The sequence below is a fragment of the Stegodyphus dumicola genome, chromosome 3 (assembly GCF_044657685.1).
Source record: "Stegodyphus dumicola isolate Sdum_Otavi_A_Nest chromosome 3, ASM4465768v1".
Classification (NCBI taxonomy): domain Eukaryota; kingdom Metazoa; phylum Arthropoda; class Arachnida; order Araneae; family Eresidae; genus Stegodyphus; species Stegodyphus dumicola.
Window position 1 is genome coordinate 123,088,419 of NC_140770.1, and position 25,259 is coordinate 123,113,677.

Consider the following 25,259-nt stretch of genomic DNA (forward strand, 5'->3'; position numbering starts at 1 on the left):
CTACAGATTTGCTATCTCGAAGAATAGCAACCTTTTTGTTAGGATTCAGTTTCTCAAGAAGCTTACAAAGGGCCCAAGCCTCAGCTGGAAAGATGGAGCTTCTATTGTCTATGCATTGACTGACAATCACCGCAGTACGATCTACAGCTGCAATACCAACTCCTGTATAAGACTTGGAAGCGTCTGTAGCGTAGATCTTAAATCGTTGATTCACGTAATCATTAATAATGCAGCGGAAAAATTGCTGTATCTCCACATCTGAGAGATTTTTGTTCTGGAACTCATACTCATTTATTTTGAAACAACACTTTACTTCTTCAGAAAAATCTAGCTCATTGTTAAAAGTAATACACTTGCTGAAATCTAGATCGAGATTGCTTAGCTTGTCTTTAAATACTGGCTAATGGGCTTACGTATTGCTCCACTTGTACTTGCATCTTTGCAAACAATTTTTCTGACTTTCCGCAATGGGAGAGGCTGCTGACAGAGCAATATTCTTTATTAGGAACTTATAAGGTATTTCTCCCACTTCCCTAGCGTGCCTTCGTGGTGTAGTGGTTCAGCACGCTGAACAGGTATTCCAGAGGTCCGTGCTGCTTCTATTTCCGGCGAAGGCGTTGCTAATTTTTCCTCTCTCTGGCTCCAAAACAAATATCCTAATGACTCTACAAGTGGCGCACGAACTAAAAGGGTTGTGGATAATGATTCTTCGTACCCAGGATTTGGCGACTAGGTCCCCTAAAACCCTAGTCGTCCTTTAAAAAAAGGGGGGAGTATATAAGGTATTTCTCCCACTTCCCTAGCGTGCCCTCGTGGTGTAGTGGTTCAGCACGCTGGGTCGGTATTCCAGAGGTCCGTGGTTCGATTCCCGGCGAAGGCGGTTGCATATTTTTCATCTTTTCTGCTTCCAGTTAATCTAATGACTCTACAAACTTATTTGCGGTGATGCATCTTCTCGTATCTAAGGTGAAAACCCCTGCTTCAACATATAACAACGGGAGGGGGTGCTGATAGGCGCCCCTATAGCCAGTCTTAAGGCGTGATTATAAAGAATTTCAAGCTTTTTCTTATTTTGTTGAAAGGTAGACATTAGGAGACAGCTGCCATATTCTATTCTTTCTCTTATTATTAACGAGATCCACTTTTCTGGCACCCCACCTGGGGCTCGCGATGACTTTAAATGCATTCAGCATTCTTTCCAGTTTCGGTACTATTTTATTTACATGGACGTTCCAACTCAGTTTACTATCAAACCACATGCCCAGAATTTTAATGTGATCTTCCGTAGGGATGCTAACACCATCAAGCTTCAGTAGATTCTCTTCACTTCTCTTAGTCCCACCGAAAATGATCGATTTACTTTTCTCTGGGGAAATGCATAAGTTCCACTCTTTAGCCCATCTATGCACTTTAAACAGCGCACGCTGCAGATTACTGACTACCCTGGGGAACGAGACATCTACACTGTAGAAGAAAATGTCGTCCGAATACACGTAGCAGTCGACATCAGCCGGGATAATTTCATAGATATCGTGCATGAAGATTGCGAAGAAAATAGGAGACAAAATGCAGCCCTGAGGGACACCGCTAGTAAGCTCATAGCTTCTTGAAAGGACCCCCCTCCACTTTACTCTGATTGTTCTCTGGTTCAAGAAATTAGCGATCCACAGGATACTATTCCCTTTAACACAGAACTGCATGATTTTATAGAGAAGGCCATCATGCCAAACTGAATCAAATGCAGCTTTGATATCAAGGGCTACCAGCTGAACAACTTTCCTTTGCTTCCTGTGGTGCAGGATGCTACTGAAAAATTTATTAAGCAGGACCAGGCAACTTCTATTCGGAATAAAATCGTAATGCATGTTTGAGAGTCTTTTACGATGCTGGATCCTCGGAAGTAATCTATTGAGAATCATCCTTTTCATCACTTTGGAAAGACTTTGCGTTAAAGAAATTTGTCTATAACTTGAAACCAGCGCACTGTCGCCCCCAAGTTTCAAAATATTAATAACAATAGCTTCTTTCCAATTCTTAGGGATCAGACCCGAATTCCATTTGTTGCAGGCCTCAAGGAGCGCTTGCTTGCAATCATCAGCTAAAACTGTAATAGCATATCTTGTAAGGTCATCTTGTCCCGGAGCAGAGTTTTTGAGACTCCTGATAGCTTTATCGAGTTCTGAACCTGAGAAGGGGTTATTAATACGGCTACTCTCTTCGTCACTAAAATCCAGGGGAATGAATTTTTGAATAGTGAATCTTGAATAGTACTTAGGAAACACTATGTTCCGCTCTTCAGCTGACCAGGTGTGTCCATTCTGGTACTTTAAGATATTGTTCGAGAACTGGATCTGACTTTTTTATTTTGAATATTTTTAACTATCCTAAAAAAATTGCCATCCTTTCTGGTAGGACTACAAATTTTTTCCCAATACAGCCTTTTCTTGATTTTAATGACCCTCTTAAGGTAAGAGATCCAATAACCTCTTGAAAGATGAGCTTTAGAGAGTCTAAGGCATTTCCTTTTCTGAACAAGAATGAAGTTACATTCTGTATCCCACCACGGGCTGTTTTTGCTTTGAATCACAATTTTTTTGAGGTTCTCTTTTTTCGTGGCGCTCAAGATGCAGATGATATTTTTCAGATTTCTTTCTTCTGGGTGCAAAGCCCTGATTCTGTTACTGCTTTCTGTATCGAACTTCTTCCAGCCACAGTGAGCAATTATTCTCTGATTGCCAGCAACAGAGGCGTTGTTATCATTTGTGAACTTAATTTTTATAGGGTAGTGGTCACTGCTAAAGGATCAGGAGAAACTTCCCATTTCAATTGACCATAAAGCTCGGCTAACCACAAAGCGATGCAATGCAGAATTCGAATTCTCCGGGACATACATGGGTGGGCTTCCCTGTGTTTAAAATGCAAAGGTTGTTGTTGTTACACCACTCCAAAAGCACCATAATCCCTGCTGACAGCCTGCTTGATCCCCAAGCCGGGGTGTGACAGTTGAAGTCTCCTAAGATAATAAACTTGCCGGGCAACGTAGCCAGAACTTTACCCCACTCTTTCACCCTGAACTGGCCATTGGGAAGGTAGACGTTGATCACTGAAATATCGGAACTATTTGCTCGAAGATCAACTCTCATAATTTCTCCTCCCGCTAAATCATAAGAGCTATCTTGTACAAATAAGCTTGCCCATTGTTTCTTGATGGCAATCATTAGCCCCCCACCTTGGTAAGAGCTTAATCTATCTTTGCGAAAATAACTTTATCAGGTAAGCAAAAATCGTCTAAGTTAGAAAGCCAGGTCTCCTGGATAATTAAAACACCACAGAAAAATTCTTTCCTGCTAATGATAAAGTTTCTTTTGTTAGAGATGCTTCTTGCATTCCATGAACAAAACGTAGGTCCCATCGAACTAGATGAGAAAAGGAAGCAAAGAGAGAAGCAGGGGGAAAAAGACTAATTTTATGAATAAAATCACAGTTTCTAACCTTGGCCAGACTTTTTTGGTTTACTCATGTCATGCTTGCTTTGAATACAGGCTTCCCTTGTTATAGATTTTGATTTAGAATGAGGCTTCTTGCCCTTGCATCTTACTAATTCTATTTCCGTAATAGGCTCATCCAAGTCCTGGTCATTGTCGGGTTCAAGAACTCTTTTCCCAATATGCTTATCCCTAGTGCATTCTGATATCTCGCTCAACTTTGTATCGAGCTTGTTAAACATGCTTTCATACATTTGATCCAACCCTGCTAAGATTTTTTCGAAATAGTCAGCCTACTGTTTTAAAAGAAACTTTCAAAAGATTCTTGCAACGCAGCTATTATTGGAGTTATGACTTTCAGGAAATCTTCCTTTGCAGGACTTGACAGAGTTCCTGCAACCTTCCCATAAGAATTTTTATTTGTTACAGCCTTGCTTCTACCACGGAAACATGATGGTCAGCACTATATTTGAGAATATTGCCCTCTTTGATGTATTTAGGGCAATTTTTCGAGGATGCTTCATGTGAGTTGCTGCACAACGCGCACTTGATCTGCACACTCTGGTACTGTGCCCTGGTGTGATTTTCGCTACATCTTACTAATCCTCTACAGCTTTTAATCCCATGACCAAACCTCAGATATTGAGGACATTGCCTTGGATTATCGTAGAACCTTGTGATCCTATGTCTTGTCAGCCATACTTTTACATGTTCTGGCACGTGGTGTCCTGCAATAGTAACGAGTACTCTTTCCGAGGGTTTCTTGTTACTGTCTGAGCTTTTGGCCATATATCTTCTTAAATTTAATACTTCAATATCGTTATTATGATTCAGCTCATTAGATCCACTTCTACTGGGATGGCCGACAGAAGAAATTTGCTTGTCAGTTCAGTCATGGCAAGCATCGGGGATACCTTTACGTTATGCAATTCAGATATGTTTAATATTTGGCACGCGCATTCAGCCACTGAGGTATTTATCAGAAGCCTTCCATCTCATAATTTTAATGAAGTCAATTTTTTTTAACTAAAGCCACTTTGCTGGATATTTCATGTTTCAAAATTTTAGGATTGTTTACGTTAATATTTTTTTCTATACCTTTAAGAAAGACAGTGTAATTTCTTATTCCTTTCTCATGACAAATTTTTAATAGACGTTCTAACGATATGGGCGGTTTATACTAAAGTCCGGGCTAGACCCGTTCATAGAGTTCCACTCCATCTTTCTTCATCACAATTTGCGTCTAAGTGCAAAATAAAAAGGAAAATTCTCCTACTTGCATCTTCTGTGTAAACACCAAACCAGGAAAACAAAATAATCTGTATTTAACTTTACTTAAAGCGCAAACTAATCACCACAATACAGGAAGAAACCTTGTACTTTAACACGTAGCACTTCGCCGAAGTAAACAAACGCGAGTCGAAGAATTCACCACAGCTTCACGTCCTTTGACCTAATCTTTGCATTTACAACAATCAGAATATCCTTTTTTAAATGGTATTTTCCATCGTCTAGTAAATAGCAGTTTAATCTTTTGCCTGACTTGTAAATCGTATCGTCTTATGATTAGGTTCAGCTAAGGCTATAATTTCTAATCCTTGCATAAAAAGCCTATGAGCATTATGGAAAACAAATTTCAACCCGTATGCGTTACCACTATGCAGTAGAATTACTATCATTCGTTGTGGTTGCGGAAGATTATTCTAAGTCTTTAAAAATTTTGAATCTACCAGTGAATCTTAAAGTTAATATTTGTTAGTTTCTCAAAGCTTGACTTTCACTCATAACTAAAAACTTTACGTACACACACAATTCTTTACGTAGTTTTTTGTTCATTCACACATTTGTTAATGGTTTAAATTGCTCAAATGCAAATAAACATTTTATACTATATAATTTCATAGTACGTTTAACTTGTACACACAAGCACACACAAACCCAAATATATATATATATATTTGCGAAGAAGAGGAAAGTTCAAAAGCGATTGCTTAAAAGTACATTTGATATTGTAGTTTCTGAGTAAAATAGTTACACCATGCAAAACCAGCAATACAATACTAAAGAAGAGTCGCGTAAAAACTTAATGTAAAAATTACAAAACGAGATAACTTCAAAATCAAAAAGGAATGATGAAAAACTAATAAATGTTTAAATCAAAAGTTTAAATTTTTTAAAAGATGCACGCAATTAATTAAAAACATTACAAATACACAAAAATATGTATAAAGAATCCCAATAAATGGTAAATTAGCCCAATTCCAGGTTTAAGACGGACTTAACAAGGGAAAAGCGTCTCAAAACTCGAATCCAGCTAATACCTTTAGCGTGTTTCGTCAAACGGAAATAATTGAGACTGAAAGCGGAATTTCATTAATAGAATAATCAAACTAAATTATCTTAATATAGTAAGTTTCAATGGTTTTGTTTCTTTTCCCGACGCGCCTGCAATTTAAAATTATAAATGTAAAGCTTACTATTTAAACAAGTTAAAAACTATACAAGAAAGCCTAGTTAGGCAAATTTACAAATTAAAATAAATGGTTATATTTTAATTTGTTAAAATGGTTCATTAATATGAATAAACAAACTAAATTATCTTAATATAGTAAGTTTCAATGGTATTTGTTTCTTTTCCCGACGCGTCTGCAATTTAAAATTGTAAATGTAAAACTTACTATTTAAACAAGGAAAAAAGTACACAAGAAAGCCTAGTTAGGCAAATGTACAAATTAAAATAAATAGCTAAAAAGCTATTAGTAAAAAATTACACAATTTTAAGGGAGATCTCAATGAACATGAAGAGAAGATTTAAAAGAAACATCATCATAACATCTCAAAATGGGTCCTGCTAAGACCAAAGGCAAATTAAAATAGAAGAATAAGACAAACATACCTGCGTCCATAGCATTGGTCTGACCAAAGTAAAGTGAGCAGAAAGTGCCGAAAAAGGTTACCGGAATTAGAATTCCACAGGAGTGATACCAGAACAGAAAAGTAGTCAATATTCTACAATTAGGTGAGACGACGTTGAAGGGGGATACAAACGTAATGAAGCAGTAGCCAATGGTACGTCACGGCAAGTGGGGAAAAGCTTGTATCCATAAATGGGCGGGGTTTCGAAGGTGGAAGACGGATGCTATTCTTACAAAATGTCGTCTTGTTCAAAACTGAGTCGTGAAAAATATTGTGAAGGCAAAAACAAAATGGCGAAAAACTAAGTAAGTGCTTCTCTGTCCAAAAGCAGATGAAATTGGAAAAATTCAGCAATTTGTTAGTAAAAAGTCGTTATTCTTTGCGCTAGAGGGCGGACAAGCGAGTTCGAAACGAAAATGGCCCTTAAAATTAATAAAAGGATAGAAATAACCAGAAAACAGTGATATTAAATAATAAATTTAATAATTTAACTAAAGTTCTGTGCCAATTTAAGAGAGAAAAATTGACGATATTGATATTAGCCCGAATATCAGTTGGTTTGAAATATAAAACGACCCTGCCATTCTGAAGCACTTTTGGCGTGTTCTTATACCTCGGAGGAGAGATTGGATTTATTCGTTCAGAACTCATTTAGTGTAGTTTTACGAGCGTACGCTACCAACATATCTGAAAATTCTTTCTGCGTTCTTGCGTGCTTTTGCACGTCTCAGGAATTGTCTCTCAGATCCTGACCGAATTGAACTATGACTTTCTGAAGCAGATTATTGCTGATTATGAGAAACTCAAGACACGTGCGGCCAACAATGCACTGGATTAAGCAGATAGTCGGATTTATCGTCTCTTTAAAAAATTCATACTCGAGAAAGCTGATGAGATACTGACTTACAAGGAGCAATTCCCTGAGCTGTTGTTTCCGGTTTCGCCCACCGCTGTTACTCCAGTTCATCAAGCTGCTGAGCCTCCTGTTGTCACGAAGAACTCGAATACCATCACTGAGGATATGAACTTTGAACTCGTCCACGGTCAACGCAGACCTGCCCCAAATTCCCCGACACTAAGAGTAACAGATTCGTTGTTCTTCAATACGAAAGCGACAAAATCAGCATTGAGCAGGAAGACGCTGGACCCCTTAGTCAAAACCCAGCCAAGAAGAAGAATGTAAAGAGCGAAAGCAAAGTCACCAAACTGCATAAATTATATGCAGCTCTCAAGGACTTGTATTCTGTAGGAAAAAATCTTAATCTGACCGCTTCACTGGCCTTACAGCCCCTCTCTACTCAGGCCATGCCCCTCGAAAATCTTTCGACTGGACTCAACAGGAGGCATCACGAGACAGTGATTTTAGTTATCCGCGCAAAGGTGCCCCCCGTGATTATCAAAGATTCAGGCTATTCATGGAAACACCTCTGTGAACTATTACAGATGTCCGGGATTTAGGATTTCAAGGCCCAAATGAAAGCCAATCACGAATTTCACGTGCAGTTCTACAACATAGATGCTCATCGGAACGTTACAGCCTTACTGGATAGCAAGACTATTAAATTCCTCACATCCCAGCTTGCTTCTGATAAGAATATTAAGGTTGACATCAGAGGTCTCCCTATAGACACTAATGTTATGGGCATAGGAGAAGCTCTTATTGCAGAGGGGTTTCAAATTAACAAGGTTGTGCAGATGACTTGTCGTAAGGGCACGGAAAACATTAAAATGCCATTATTTCTGATTATCGTTCCAAAGGCGGATAAGTCAAGGGAAGTTCACAATATAAATTATCTAATACTTCTTCGCATTAAAATAGAACATCCCAAGGAAAGGCGCGGAATCACGCAGTGTTTTCGTAGCTAATCTTTCTTCTATGTGCAGAAGCAATGTCGGCACTCTCCTCGCTCTCTGCTGTGTGAAATATGGTTTAGACCATGAGTAAGAAACCGAATGAGGAGCCTCCCTGCTGCTGTCATGGCGGTCAAGAACATACGGTCAGCTTTAGGGGATGTTCGTTCTACCCTAAACAACATTCTTCATATGTGAAGCCAGGAGTTACCTATGCTGATCATTCGATTAGCAGTGACAAATTCCAGCCTACGGTAACTGATTTTCCTCAGTTGCAAAAGCTGCAGTCCAAGCTCAGTGAAGCAGACGCCGTTATCTGTAAGATAAAGGCCACTCTGGCTATGTTTTCTGAAATTGCGAAGTCCTTGCTTCTGCAGAAATTCCAACAATGAACTCAACGGTGCAACATGGCTAGTGACACCAAATCATAATGTATTCCATTAAAGGTTCTGCTATGAAATGCACAGAACATTGCTACAAAAACACCAGAGTTTCATCACTTTATAATCCAACATGACACTGACATATGCTTGGTTTCGGAAACCCATGCTGACCCGACTCATCGACTTAAGCTTGCGAATTTCTCACTCTATCACTGTGATAAGCTCCATCATCGCGAGGCTGGAGCACTAATTTATGTGAAAAGAACTTTAGAATCGTGTTTCAAAAGTTCCAGTAATTCCCATGGAATTTGAGGCCATCAAAGCAGTTGCCAAGCTGCCTAATCTCGGTTCGGTGATGTTTTGTGCCACTTACAGCAAACCGAATAACCAGCTAACAGCCAATAATCTAGATGATTTATTGAATATAGATTTTCCCACCATTTTAGGAGGCGATCTCAACGCGAAGCACCGCGATTGGGTTGTAATAATACTAACTCAAATTGACAGACTATGCATGATTATATTAACAATCATCCGGTACATTTTTATACACCAGATGAAATTATTTATCGGCCTAATATGATGAATAGGAGGCCGGACATCTTGATAATCTTCATCACTACGACGAGTGTACATATGGCTTTATCAGTAATCAATGATATGACATCTGATCAGTGCCAATTCTGCCTTATCTTGGAGTGAACAAACCCAAGGACTTTTCCAAAGTAAATTTAAAAACGGACTGGGATCTTTATCATAAAACTGGTCGTGACACCCACTCTCAGTTTCAAGCCGCTAAAGGATAATACGGATATAGACTGTGCCATTGAGAAATTCACAAGTTATCTCAAAAATGCAAAGACTCAAGCTTCCAAAACAGTGGACCGAAATCAGTTTGAACACCAGCTCTCTATGTATATTAGGGAAATCACCACTTTCAGCAATCGCTTACAAAAAGATTTTAAACACGCATGGGATCCTGCGGTTAAGACAGAGATAAATAGACTTAATTGACGCATCAAACATCTGATTCAGACTCATAGGGTCAGTAAGTGGAACGATAAAATTGAAAAAAATTCACCTGGACGGTAACTCTATTTTGAAATGCGCTTAATCCATCAAATGTACCAGTCCAGTAACGACCCAATTAAAAATGCTAGTGGTTGCATGTAGTCTGACTAAACGAAAAGTCTGAAATCTTTGCTGAGCATCTGTCAAGTTAATTCAACCCGAATATCTCCGCAGCTGATATTGATTCGGACTAGGAGGTTGTGAAATATATCAGCGAATATTTAAATCGCCCAGTGTAATGAACATTGCAGATATGGCTTCTCCGCACGACGTAAACTCTATAATTAGATCTATCAAACCCTGAAAGGCCACCTGTAAAGGTGATGTTAATAACCGGATGCTTAAAAACATGCCATTTAAAATTATTTGTAAACTAACAGGCATTCTTATTGCCTGCTTGCACAATAACTATATTCCGCAGGCTTGGAAGCATGCAACTATTTTTCCGATTCCTAGCCTGGAAAATCACATGAAAATCCTGCTAATTACAGGCCGATAACCTTGTTCTCATCACTCAGCAAGATTCTAGAACGTTTTATTTATAGTCGCATCAAGAATGACCTCCAGTGCCTCGCTGATCAACAGCATGGATTTAGAAAGGGTTTCTATGTATACGCAGCTCGTTCACCTTAGTGAGTTCATCGGCTCAGCCCTTCTTAACAAGATGTGTGTTGCAATCATGATGCTAGATGTGGCCAATGCTTTTGACCGTGTCTGGCATCCAGGTGTCATATTTACGCTGATCAAGTTGGAACTGCTTCGTAGTCTGGTTCTGTTTATTAAATCTTTCTTGGAAAGTCGCACCTTCGATGTTAATCATGAAAATGAGATCTCCAGCGTCAAAAGCGTAAATGCGGCCGTTCCGTAAAGCTCTATCCTGGCGCCGATATTTTACACTCTGTATGTCAACTACTTCCCCAAATTTAGAAACGACCACAACATGCTCTTGGCTTGCTTCGCCGATGATACGGCTGTTGCTATTAAATTCAGATCGTCAAAATACAGGAAAAGATCCCCACCATTGAGAAATGGTATAGCAAATAGAAAATCAGTATTCAACCTGACAAATCAAAAATTCTCCTGGTTAGGAAATACCGCAAGATGACAGCTATCACGAAAGATGTAAGGCTCTTCGGTACCCTGCTTCCCAGAGTAGACAGTGTCAGTTATCTCGTTGCTATACTTAATATATCATTCACCTGGTGCATTCACATGGCCAAAGTGTGTGGAAAAGCATGTAGAATAATGTTCAAACTTTTCCCACTGCTTACAAATGATCAGCTTTGTATCAATTTGAAGACATGAATCTATGTAACATCTGTTAGGCTTATTATTACATATGCGTGTCCCACCTGGACTACTGCTAGCGAGAAAGACTATAAGAAAACTTGTAACCTTACGATAAAAACTTATTCAGTCTAAACTTGTAAACTTCTGGGCTAAAAACATGAACAATTACATGATCTAGGTGTTTAGGTCATTGTAATTATAGTTTACAATTTCTATGACCTGAGAATTATAGTCCAGCTGAAGAAATTACCTCTATGGAAAATGGAAAACACATTGATATATTTACATCTTTTTATACTATTGAATTTTTAGATAAATTAGTTTTTGAAAATCATTTATATGCAACTCAAAAGGTAAGACATTTTCACCTATGACTTTTCAGGATATGATAATATTTTTCAGGATAAATATTCAAAGGGAAATAAGAAAGCTTCCAAGCCATCGGGATTTCTGGTCAACTAACGAAATATTGAATGAATATTATGTGGTGGAGCAAACCGCATTTTCATGGATTTTAGCAATTTTCATTTGAACGAATGCCTACATCTACGTTTCACTAACAGTTAGCTTTATGTTGATTTTTTTTTTTTTAATCTCTCATTTTGTCACATACTTGGTTAGTCTAGAGGTTTAGTAAATAGCAGGTAGATTTTATGTCAAATGGCATAGGTTAAAATGAGAAGTAAGATCATACATAATCAGCATGATTCATATCAAAAGACTGAATGTTTTCACTGCTACTACTTGTCTAGAGAGACCTGCTGATTAGAACAAATCAGAAAGGCCTGATGTAGGCACGCTGAGCAGTGAGAAACAGCTACTAAGAAAGGTTTTCTTCAGATTATGAAATAAAAAATCCTACAGCCACAATGACAAGAGATGCCACGAAAAACTTTAAATTATTAAATTGTTTAGAAAACTATTAAAAGACATAACTGAATGTAATTTTTTTGAATAAGAAACAATTAAGACCTTGTATTCAATACAAGTCAGAATAAAAGACTCTCTTAAAACATTTCAATCAGCCTACATATTGTTGCATTTTTCTGCACAGGTTCGTGGATTTGAAATAATTGATGACAACACTTGATGAAGAATCAAAACACAATTTATTTAGCCAGTTTTACTCATGACAGCTCCAAAAACATGTTTACAGTCGTTGAAAATTACGACAAGCCTTAAAGCTATAACAGTGGAGGCAGCTTCACAACAAAGCACCACAGTACAGCTCCCAACTCGGTTCAGTCTTCCTTGGAAGTCTATGCACACTCGAGACTCCACACTACAAATTGCAATACTCCAACGATCAACTCGTTAGATGAGATACTGACTGACTGCTACTCCATGCACAGGCAGGGTTTATATAGCTTTTGGCTTGCGTTCAGGAAACCGATAAGAATTCGTTCCAGAAAATTCTCCATGCCTCTATGGTATATCAGCTTGACAACCCTGCCATCCTATGGCAAACTTAAACCTGCTTTGTGGGGAAGCTATCTTACCACGTGGTGGAAATTTCATAACAATATGAATACATTTGATGAAGCTGGTGGAAATACACATGCATTGCAATGTATTGATGACAGTGATCAATGCTCATGAAGTTTTCAGAACACCATTATTTTTACACCATTTTTGCTCAGTCGAGAATGAGCAAAAGTAACTTGATGTCACTTTTTGCTCAGTCGAAAATGACACAGAAATACAACTTTCCTTATTACATAAAAATAATTTTCACAGAATTCTTTTCTATTTTTGACTAAAACAGTCACTCCATAATGAATCTGGAATCTTATCTTAATTTAAACATTTCATTTAACCTAGAAGACAGCGCATGGAGTATATTTGATCCTACCATCAGTATATCAGTTTCTCATATTATTAATGTCTGAAATGTTATAAGAGAATACTTCAATACTTTTTTACATTCCACATTCTCAAATAATTATCCACAAACATCAATACAAATATGAAAAACTCAAATTATATTTACCATAAAAATGCATGTAAATTATATTAAGAAAGTTAAAATATAAGTAAGTGCTAGTTTATTTTATATTTTTTATACATAAATGATTTATTACTCCTACATTTTCTAAAGTAATCTTGCAGTATTTTCATTAAAATTAATATAACATTCTTTAAAATCTAATATACCCAAATTTAGCATATATATTATACAAAATCATTACTACAATACAAAATGTCAAATACTGCCGTTTTCTAATAAACTGTAATAATTTTTACATATTTAAAAGGTGTAATCTTGCTCATAAGGTTCATTTGGTATTAAAAAATGACTTTCATTTTTAGAAAGCAGAAATTGAAGATGATAAAATGTAATAAAAATTATGCACGAGAGTACACTAAATTTGAATTTACATGAGGAGTGAACGGTAAATATGATCCTCAAAATAATAATTAAAAGTGATTATTTAACAAATAAACCAGTGAATAAAATAAAAGTCATTGGCCCTGATGACAATTACTGAAAAAATGAAATGATAATGAATCATGGTTTAAGAGAAGCATTCCATTTCTTGAAGGTGGGATCAAACAGACCCACATGTATGGCTTCTTCATTCCTTTTACAGATTTTACTTTTATGGACATAAAATCGACTTTTGGGCATAGTCCTTAGGATTGTTCTATGCACAGTTTTTACACCAAAAGGAAATTGTATTTATACTGCCATTTTTTTCTAAAATATGTACAACATAAATGACATATTTTGAGAAATTTACATGTATAATACGTAAATTTTGTTATTTTTTTCAAAAAAAGAAAACTTTTTTTTTTTTTTTTTTTAAAAAGAACAACTTTATTTACAATCACATTCAACTTGGAAAAAATTAAATGTACATCCACATTCTTACATATTTAATACAACTGGAATCATAATAATGCACAGAATACATTTGTCACAGGGCACAAAGTTTTAATTTAACAAAAAAGCTTATATTTTAAAAATCATTACAATAAAACATACATAACTTTGAAGTTTTTACCTGTCTCCCTAAATTTTATAAAAATAAAGAATACATTTAATTACCAAATTTGAAAATTTAAATAATTGCCTTCTAAGAATATACTTTTAAATTTTAATATCTAATTGTCTGCCAACTAATCAGCTTTTGTTTGGCCTTATGTTTCATAAGTTTATAAAATAAACAAACAACCATAACATGTAATGATCTCAGTATGCTGCACAATGATTTTAACAGGTTATAAAAAATGTAAATACAGAGATCCAACAAAAAATATTTTGATATGAATTACATTGGTTGATCTGAAATCAAAGAGTCCGATGAAAAATACCCACTTCCCTAGAAATGAGATTGTTACTGATTTCTTTACCTTTCCTCTCAACATAAGTTAACATATTATTGATGAAAAGCAATTAGAAATTATATATTCAAAAATTCCAAGTCTTAAGCTTTGCATGTCATAAACCAGTGTACTCTATAAAAGCCACAATAAGTAAAAATGTTTCCTATCTCTGCATTAAATATCTTAAAGTTGCAGACTACAGCAGTTATTTTGATTTATGGAGTCTAAACTGAAAAATTATGATGCACAAAACATATAATGAATGTTAAAGAACATAAGAAAGAAAACAGCTTTTCATATCATGTTTACATGAGATTAGCAAGAAGAGGGGAAAAAAATTTTTTTTAACAAGTTCCAAGAGAAATTTCCTTTCTTCTTGCAACTTTCTTTATAAGAGAAGTGTATGAAATAAATTTTTTCCTCAAAAATACTCTAAAAAATTATTGATTTTAATTCAGAATTTCAGCCCTTCTGACAAAATTACAGCATTTCCATTCAGAAGGATAAACATAAAGGTACTTCACAGAATATACTACCATAAATAAACATTACAAATTCAGATAATAGAGATTAGCAATGACTAACATTATGGCACTGCCAAAATAATAAATCTTAGTGAATGAGATCACTTAATATACATTATGGTCCAGCTGATTTATTCTTAGCACCAAAAAATATTTATTTTAACATAAAACATATAATAGCGAGTAGCACAAATTCTGAAGTTTGCTTACTCTAGGGTTCAATTGCTACCTTGAATAAATTTTAAAAGAGAAATTTTCTAACAATTTCTTTTAAATATTAAATAACACATTCTTGAAAACAGGCCACACTTTCTGTTTCTCTTCAGTGTTTTAGATTATAGCTGAAAAAGGTATTATTTATGCTCAAACTGATCCTAATATTTCAAGGCATTTTCTGTACTCTTGAAAATCAATTTAAGTTGTGCCTTGGGACTGTGAGCCTTTTAATATGGTATGTTTAGCAAATATTTAGCCCATGATTACTTTAAGATTCTTGTGGTATTAATTTAAAACAGCCTTTGTTCAAACACATAGTTCTAAGATGGTTAGGAGTATGAAATATATATCAATTTGGATATTCTGTCATTAATAATACAATGTGTTAACAACAGGCACCCTCTCAAAATAATAATAAACACTTTATCATTAAATAATCAATTCAATAAATAAAAAATAGGAGATCTTTTCCAGTACAAGATCAAATATGTGAAACAATTTTTTCAAAAAAGATACATGTACTAATTTGAAACTTGGCAGGGAGAAAATAGCTCATTATAACTATGGTAAATGTTTTCTAAACATAAGAAATAGACTGATTTACTTTGAAAACTTACTGACTAATTAATGACTTCATTTGAAAAAAAAAGGGGGGGGCAGAGAACATTATTGCAGGTAATGAGAGTAATACACAGTTTAACCATGGACAACACCTCAACATTTGCATACATATCGTTTGGGTTTGGTATATGTACTTTTAAAACACAAAAGATCTACAGTACTTTTGAAAATGTTGCAATTTTTTCATTAGAAGTTAATTCAAAAACACAAATAGGGTAATAATTAAAGATATATTGAATCAGTTTGAATATATTTTTACTGCCTCTGTTCTTTATATTTAATTATTAATAATAAGACAATAGAGTTCAGAGTAACCAAGTATTCGGACTACTTGACTAAATTTAAATCTGAACACTATTTCAGAATCTTGTCATACCAGTCTTTCTAAAAACAATAATGAATGACATGGAAATTTTTAACAGAAAATGATAAAAATACCAAAATTAAAATGACATCCGATTAAAAAATAACTCATGACAAAAAAGAAAATTTACAGACTGAAGCACAAAATTCTACATAACGTTCATTCAAATTTCGCCACACTTTATATCACCAAACTGTGTTAAGATATAAGCATTTTACAAAATGAGAAAGGGGTAGAACCTAATTAAATTTATCATGTATACACTAAGTATTATTAATAGTAATATGATTATTTTTCATGGGGGGATTAAAAAAAGATCTTCAGATTTATCACTCAATAACAAGTACAACAATCCTTTAAACATGAGAGCTGTAAATTATACTTCCTAATTTGAAGAATAAAAAATATAATCTCTAGGGAACAGAATCCAAAGTGCAGTTAATAGAATGTTATCCAACAAACTTAAAAATTTGTACATAAAACTATAAACATAATCCATCGCATAAAAACATGTTACACAGCTACAGGCAAGGCATATAAATGTTTACATTTGGAATGGCCAAGAGACAACCACAGTGCCATCTAATGATCCCGACATTTTTGGACCCATTTTTCTACTATGCAGTTTTACCTCCTTCTTTGTACTCCATGAAGGAGATACAAAATATATTTCTTAATAACTGAATTGAGTAAACACTTTTCAGCAGTTAATTAAGTGAACCCTCTTATAATAAACAAAATTTCTCATACTATCAGCAATGAATGTCTCCAAAACAACTAACTACCTTTACAGAACACTGAATTGCCTTGTACTGTACACAGATCAAAATCCACTTAAAGAAAAGGTTAGACACCATTAACCCTCTGACTGCTCAATCTGTAGACCAAAAACGCTTCAAAAAAAAAAAAAAAAAAAAAAAAAAATTTCCTTTCTAGAAAATATTTTTATATAGATTTTTATCATGAGAAATTAAGTTGCCAGAAAAATCAATTTCAGATATTATCACCAAAAAAAATTTTTTTTTAAATAGTTTTCAGTCAAATTACAGTTAATTTCTATTTATCGAAAATATAAAAAAATAAAATGTATAAAATTTAAGAAAATATGAAGAAAAAAAAAGGGAGGAGGAAAAAATATCTTAGAAATGCAGTTTAGTATGATGGAGTTCAAAACAGGTCTCAAGTCAAAGTCCAACTTCCAGATTCAATAAATGTAATTAATAATGAATCTAATCAATAAATCTAATTAATAATTCAATAATTTCATTAAATAATCAAGATAATTGCTGAATGTTTTCTAGCAGCCATTTCTGTAAGAAAAAAGCAGAAAAAAGTGAAGTCTGAGAGGTAATACCACGTGCCTTCAAACGCCGCAATTTAGTAGACAACTAATGCTATCTGTTGGCCAAAACGTAAACTAAATATCTAATACTGTATATAATTTATTCCAGTGGTTAAACGGGATGCGCTCTTCAATAAAGGAAGAAACCGCAGGATGAGCAGATTTTGCTACATTTGAGTTGCCCGTGGAAATCCGGGATGAGCAGCCAGAGGGTTAACATAACTAAAATCTCAAACTAATGAAAATGCTGACCTGTTACTGAGCTCCATAAATATTTGGACTTGTTCTACAAAACAGCCTAATACTTCAAATCCACAGGATATGCGAATATATGAGGAATTAATTTTTCATTCAAGAGCTGAACATCTTGCTTCCTGAGCCAGTTACAGAAACAGAACTGTAACTATCTATGGAAAAAAAAATGCAGCTAACAGTCCCTTTGTGCTTAAAATGGTTTAAAATACTTTTCTCAGCTAGGAGCATTTATAGCGAGATATATTTTTCTAAGACATACTTGATAAAAAAAAGGCATAACATAATTCTGCAAATTAAAAAATGTATAAATTACAAAAAACAAAATTTTCAAGAATTATATAAGCAATACATAAGAAATTTTTAAATAAAACAGTACGAAAGTAATGTTGAGCCATGCTATGCACTGTAGTTACAGCCTTATCAGATCTAACAATATACAACAATGAAGAATTTTCCTGAAAAATGGCTTACTCCCAAGATTAGTTTCGAAGGGAAGTCTCTAGCCACAACAACAGGCACATAGCCGTTAATATTTTGAGATTCTGGAGAAAAACCTAGGTTGGCAGCTCAGCTCTGTATTGCAAGGAGAGAGAAATTCTGTTTCGATACAGTGTACTATTGTGGGGTCTTTTTGTACTTCTGGAAGGAATGTGCTTCTCAGAAAACTAAGTTTTGCATAGATGGGTCTCATAAGGGTTTTAAATTTACCTACAGTCATTTGCATATTACATTATATTTTACTTTGATTACATTTTGAACAATAAATAGATATTTATTTAAAACAAACTTAGTCTATTAAAATTATATCAAAAGATATATAGAGGATAGAAATTCCTAATTAACTACCTAAATCTGGTCTCAAGACAGTACAGTTAAGTGGTGCAAAAAACTGCTATTCTTTTTTGAATTAAAAAAAATGTACATTATTACCATTTAATAATACTCTCTAAAGACAAAAATCGTGCATTGAAACACATTAACAAATAAGCACTTTCAATTTTGTGTTTGACATACTGAAATACCAAATTTTTTTTACTGCCATTTCTGGTACTTACTTATTAGCGCAACTACCTTATTAAGAAAATATGGTAAAATTTCTATAAGAATACATTACTTTGCACAAATTCACTGAAGAGAACTACTATTTTGAAATCTGTTCTTAAAGCAGTCACCATAAAATTTCCATCAGAATGAAACAAACAAAATTTCACATAAGCAGGTTTGTTAATTCATTTTTAGCATAAATATCCAATTAAAATGCAAAATACACACATCATATTTTTTGCAAATATCTCTTTGTTATAAACCATCTTTTTTTGCCGATATGTCAGAAAGATGCGCTAATATGTTAGTCTTTCTTTATAACATCTCTACAGAGCAAAGTGCTAATTAATCATTAGAATACAAAATATGAATTCTTTATAATTTAATAACAAACAATGTACATTTAATAGGGGGGGAATATGTAACATATTAAACACTAAAACTCATCAACAAAATTTAAGATAAAAAAATCATGGAAAAGATATTTTTAAAGAAATAATTACTGTATATTGCTAACAATTTATAATTAAAAATCACAAAATGCATTTTGAATTTTACAGCACATGCTTTGTTTTTGAAAATGTTATTTTTTGTTACCCATAGAAAACATTTCAATTGGCCATCTGGATTTCACAGTAATGACTACATTCTTCAAACTGATGATATTTTTTTTTAAACTGAATTAATTTAATTTTGATTCAATATCAATAACATGAAGGATTTGTAAGAATCTTTGATTGAGACTGCATACAGTAAGACAGTCTTGTGAGACACTAAGAAAATAAATAATGAATTTTACTTTTAAGTATTTTAGCTTTTAAGAACTTATGTTTAATACATTTAAAATGCAACTGACAATACCACCTCATGCAAATTTAAAATAAATATTTCTTCAGCATGTAATAAGCTTTACAAGAATATTTATCTTTTATTGCAAAAAAATTGTAATACATTTTGACTCCAAAAATCAGCTACCACTTGTTTTACAAATGGATAAGAAAGGATTAATTATCATATTAATCTGATGCAATGCATATTTTGCCAATATTAATTCCATAACCTATCTATATTCAGTTCTCTCAAAGAAAACCATCTCAAATATTTAGAACTGTTGGAAAATTTGTCAAACTTTTTTAAAAATTAAAAACTTAAACAGCTAAAAGTAAATATATATAAACTGAAGTTGTTCAGATTTTAACAATTGTCAAAAAGGGTTTTTTAAAAGTTTAACTTTTAGTTACACAGGTGGCGCACAGTGTGCTACAGTTCTTGAAAACCTTTTCACAAATTCCATGAAAATCACGTGACTAACACCTACTCCTAACCTAACCTTTGTCCATTTATTTGTTTCAGAAAAGGAAGGCCTAAAACGTTGAATGTCAAAGTTTCCCGCGTTTCATTTAATGGCGCACAAGGTGCTACATTTGCGTAACAATGTAAGTATTTGTTTTCACACTTCATAGTTTGTTTTTTAATTTTAGCATGATTAGAAAGTAATATTACTATTCATAATAGTTTAGAATTATTTAATTTCTCAATCTTTCAATTATTTACTAATATACAATAAATGAGCTGACTTTCTTATATTTATTTCAGGTTCTCAAGGAGAAAAAATATAGTTCACCCTGATGATTATGCAAGACTTCTTCAACAGTTATCAGATGAAGAATTAAGCAAATATAATGACGGAGAATTCGAACAACTATAATCTGTTCACTCTGTAAAAATCACATGAAACAAATAGGTTATTCGTGTACAAATTGTTATAACCAGAAAAATAATGAAGAATATGATATGTCCGAATAAAAAAATATTCATAATGCAAGTTTCGTTTTCTTTTTTTATCAAATATATTTTATTCCAGAATTTTCATTAAATTGAATAGATTTTTATTTCATTGATTGGCATACATGTTATTTATTTAAATGTTTTATTTACTAAATAATATTAAAAAAGATGCCTTTATAACTGAAATATTAACTGGCCCACCTGTGTAACAAAGGGTGAATATAGTTTTTCTGTAGAGCTTATCAACATACACGGCCCAGGTGGAATAATAAAAGTTTTTATAGGATATTACATGAATATGCATTTAGACTAACATGCAAACATTACATATCTTAATTGTATAAAAATATTTTAATATTTTTAAATTATCTTATCGTGATTTAAATGCATTTTAAGTCAAACAGATTAAAAAAATTAGAGAATTCCATCTGTTGCTTTTAAAATCTAGTTTTTTAATTAATTAGAAACAAGATTAAACATAAAAGAATAACACTTTAAATTATTCTGAATGGCAACAGACTTAAATGAAAAATGAAATATAAAACCGTGTTTTGAGACTAATAGCCATTTTTGGGCTAAAAAGAAAAGAGTTGCCCTTTTAATTAAAACCCATATTTGAAACAAAAGAGTTATTGTGAAATTATATATAATATTTATAATTTGTTAATCCCTTTAAAAGTTATATCTATGCATCAATAATTTAACAGATTATTTTAAAGCAAAATTTTTCCTAAATTTTAAGCAAAAGCTAAGGAAGAATAGTGTATATGTATGACAAAGAGAGGAAAATAAACTGTACATAGCCATAAAATCTTCTGCAAAAGCAAACAAAGCAAAACATATACATAATTTAATTGTTTATTATTTATATCTTAATAAATTAGATATCCCACAGTAAAAATTTAGACATACACTTTTGTAGAAATATATTTAAAGAGGTACACCATACATTATTTTTTAGTATTTAATCAATTACTAATTATTTTTTAGTATTTAAAACATAATTATTTATCCCATAACTGGAAATCCTCGACAAAAGTCTTGACCGTGACATGCTTTTTGAAAAGCCATGGTACTAATCACCTCATGAACAGAGTGTATATAATTAATAAAATTTGAATAATGGAGATTAAAACAGGGTTGCCACTCAAACAGGAGAATGAAATTCCCTGACTTTTCCAGGTTTTCCAGGTGCGTTTCAAGAAAATTCCAGTCTATCCGCGTAATGTACGTTGGATACGCTAAGAGGTAAATTATGGTATTACTTGTATTGTGTAGCAAATTCACTTAATTATTCAATAAATCCCAGAGGACATTTATTCTTAATTATTCTTGGTATACTTTGTTTGATAATTTTGTTTACTTTTCCACTTAAGAAACTTAATAAAATTTAAGATATATACATTGGATAACAAATGTATGTTTTATTTAATTATTACTCATGATCATCACCAGTTCAACACGAGGCTAATCCGGTCCTTATAAATCACAACGCAATGCTAAATAGTTAGGCTAGATTTTAGGTAAATTTAATTTGTGTGAGGTATGTTCTTAAAAAGCACCTTAACACTTGAAAACACAAATATAATTATAATAGTTCTTGTTTTCTTCATTGAAGGTTGAGATTAGAATCTTCCCAATCTGGAATAAAATAAGGCTTTTTTTGCAGACATTCTGCAGCTAAACGAAACAAAGAAATCTATTTTAATAAATTGAGGTATTTTATATTTAGTTCGCAGCATACATAAGGAAAAAATATGTGCATTAAATTTCGTGATGGTATGTCATCAGACTGCTAGAATTAATTTCAAGATTATGCCAGAGAAAATTTCCTGAAATTTAGAAATATTATTTACTAATAATTAATAAATTTAGAGGGAAGAAGCATCATTAAATTATATGAATAACATAAAAATAAAGATAATTACTTAAAAATTGAATTAGAATAATCAACGATATTTTAGCAAATATAGTTATATTACATGGTTAGCCTAGATGACAGATTACTATTTTTTATTTTACTGCAAAATGGCAAGGTATTTATTAAAAAGAAAAGTTTAAAAAGATTTTGCGGTAAAATTGTAGTATACGGTAAGGCTTTGGCACGATTTTGAAAATTGTCGCCAAGACCAAAATGACCCGTTTACTGCGCATCACCATGTCGCCAAATCCATACATGGAGATTATTTTAACCAAAAAACGTCTATGCAAAGAATCTCTAATTCTTTGGTATATGTAAAGAAGAAAATTTTCCATACAAGTAAAATGCTATTACGCCGCTAGAATGCGGAGGGAAAATTTGCCAAGGGATTTGGCGATGGAACCTGGCGGCCAGAATTTCCCTCTCTGCGATGTGTACCGGAAATTGAGAAACGTGTTAAGAAGAAACGTTCTTTGACAAAAAGAAAGCTACGAAAATCCGTTTTTAAATTATTGCGAAAAATCCACGAAGAAATGTTTTATCAAAGGACGTTTCTTCTTGGATTTTTCGCAATAACTTTAAAAACGGATTTTTGTATATTCCCCCCCCTTAAAATTACTAACCTATGAATTAATTTACTTGCACAAAAAAATATTTTCTTTTAATTTAGAGTGTAACTACTTGCGCTAAGACTAAACTTCACGGTTGCGGTGCCGTGCGCTACAATATAGCAAGTGGTAAAGTGTCTCATTTACGCCGCTCCGCATCTGCAAATGCAATCCAGAGCTGTAACTCGAGAAATAAACAATCTCATTGTTAGGCGACGTGTGCACCATGTTATTTTCATTTTTGCGATAAATGCTTATCGACGTGGTGTTCACGTCGCTCGCAGTTTGAGACAAAACGTCTTTTTAGCGCAAGTGGTTAAAGAAATTTTAAAGGATATTCATTTAATGAACTCTTGATAACGTGACCTTCGAACTTCGACACCGGTTTCCAGCTTTGGCGGCAGATATATCACGCATGCACAGCTGTTTCCCTCTATGATGGAACGGAGCCACGTCTGTTGCAGAGAGGTTTCCCTTCTTTACAATACATATTCTTTGATGCTAACCTCCATGGTACCGTATACTAAGATTAAACCCATTTTGTTTTATACGAGAACAGGTACTTTACTAAAAACCAAAAGTTGCGGGAAACTTGCTTTGCCTTTCTAAAAGGCAATCAAATTGGAGCTGCGAAAATTGGCTCTATGCCAGCAGACACTCACGTGATAGGCAATTCGCCAAAAAAGTTATCTCTTCCGACGTCGGCGCAAAAATCGCTTTTTTTGGCGGGATCATTGTATGAACTTCCCTGACTTTTCCAGATTTTGACAAAAATACTTAAATTCCCTGACTTTTCCCTGAATTTTTTGGTCAATTTTCGAATTCCCTGACTTTTCCCGGTTCTCCCGGTTTTCCAGGTAGCGTGGCAACCCTGTTAAAAAATCAAATACACAGCATGTGCACATGAGATAATTTTACAGGTTCTTTAATAGCATAGAGAAAATTCTGACTGATTAAAACAGAAAATCATATTACCCAAGGACTTCATAACAAACACTAAATTAATTTTTCAAGCAATATTCCAATTACAAAATTTGAAAGCATGGATAACAAGTTTTAAAATTATGTTCTTTTAAATAATAAAAATTTCTTAGAGGGTTTCTGATCTCTTAAGTAATTTTTTTTTTTTTTTTTTCCCTTCTGATATTGCAATACAACTCAGGACACTAGTAATCATAGCTTTGGAACTTGGAAACTTACACAAATGAACTAACAGAATAACTGTAAAATTGTATATTAAGCAATATAAAAATTACTAGTCATGATGATAAAATTGCCTTGAAATTGACGCTATATATTTTTTTTACATTATTATGGCTGCATGCATACAATTCAGTTCCACTAAGATTCTCACTAATGAACAGATGAAATAATGGAGGAAATATTACAACTACTACTCATGATTTGGCCTCTGAAAATGCTGAATTCCACAGCTAAGTGACTTTTTTAACCAGTCCAACTGAGGCAATCACATGTGATTGTTACATAAAAAAAAAAACACAACAATGAACTGACTGGAGAAATATGACTAAGAAATAACTTCAGTAACTATTCCTTCATGAACAAATAATAACTGGATTCTTAATTGTTTCCTTGGTTTTAATAAAATAATGCTCTTAAAAAATTATGAAAATGAAAATATAATATTAAACTAAAGCAAATGGTAGCTTCAAGCAGGTAAGAGATCAAAATCGTCACTGACATGTACCATTGGTACAAAAATATCATCAATTACAGGAGATGTTTTCATATCACACATGGCTAGCTCCTTCATCTTCCATTCCCAATCAAGCTTCTGCACTGCATGCAATGATTCTGCTTCATTGTGATGCCTTAGTAACATTGCCTCCTGTAATAAATAAATTAAAAAATGAAAGCATACATACATTGTTATTTCTCATATACTTTTCTCCCCCCCCCAAAAAAAAAACCTCATGACTTGCTTTGGACAGATATTAAATATGATCACACTTGAAAATTACTGAATTTTTTTTAAACATCTGCCACATTTCTCAATTATGAATGCATGAAAAGCTGTTTTTAGTATGCTTCCATAGACACAGCTTCCTGCAATAAATAAAATTCTTGCTCCCCCTAATATTATTATTATTATTATTATTATTATTTTAAAAAAAAAAAAAAAAAAAAAAAAACTTGCTTTTGACAGATACAAAATATAACTGCACTTGAAAATTATTACATAAAAAAACCCCTCCCACATTTTTTAATTATGAATACACAAAAAATACAATA

General features: G+C 33.5%; 1 protein-coding gene across 2 annotated transcripts in view; it reads right to left on the reverse strand.

Moving 5' to 3' along the window:
* Nucleotides 1-12,086: 12,086 nt before the first annotated feature.
* The window catches only part of LOC118195735 (uncharacterized), a 111,814-nt gene continuing 98,641 nt past the window's right edge, over nt 12,087-25,259 (reverse strand). For both annotated transcript variants that reach the window (XM_085813265.1, XM_085813264.1), the window contains exon 13: nt 12,087-24,855. In XM_085813265.1, coding sequence (XP_085669391.1) covers nt 24,676-24,855 — 180 coding nt within the window. In that variant the 3' untranslated portion in view covers nt 12,087-24,675. The remainder of the gene's footprint in view (nt 24,856-25,259) is intronic.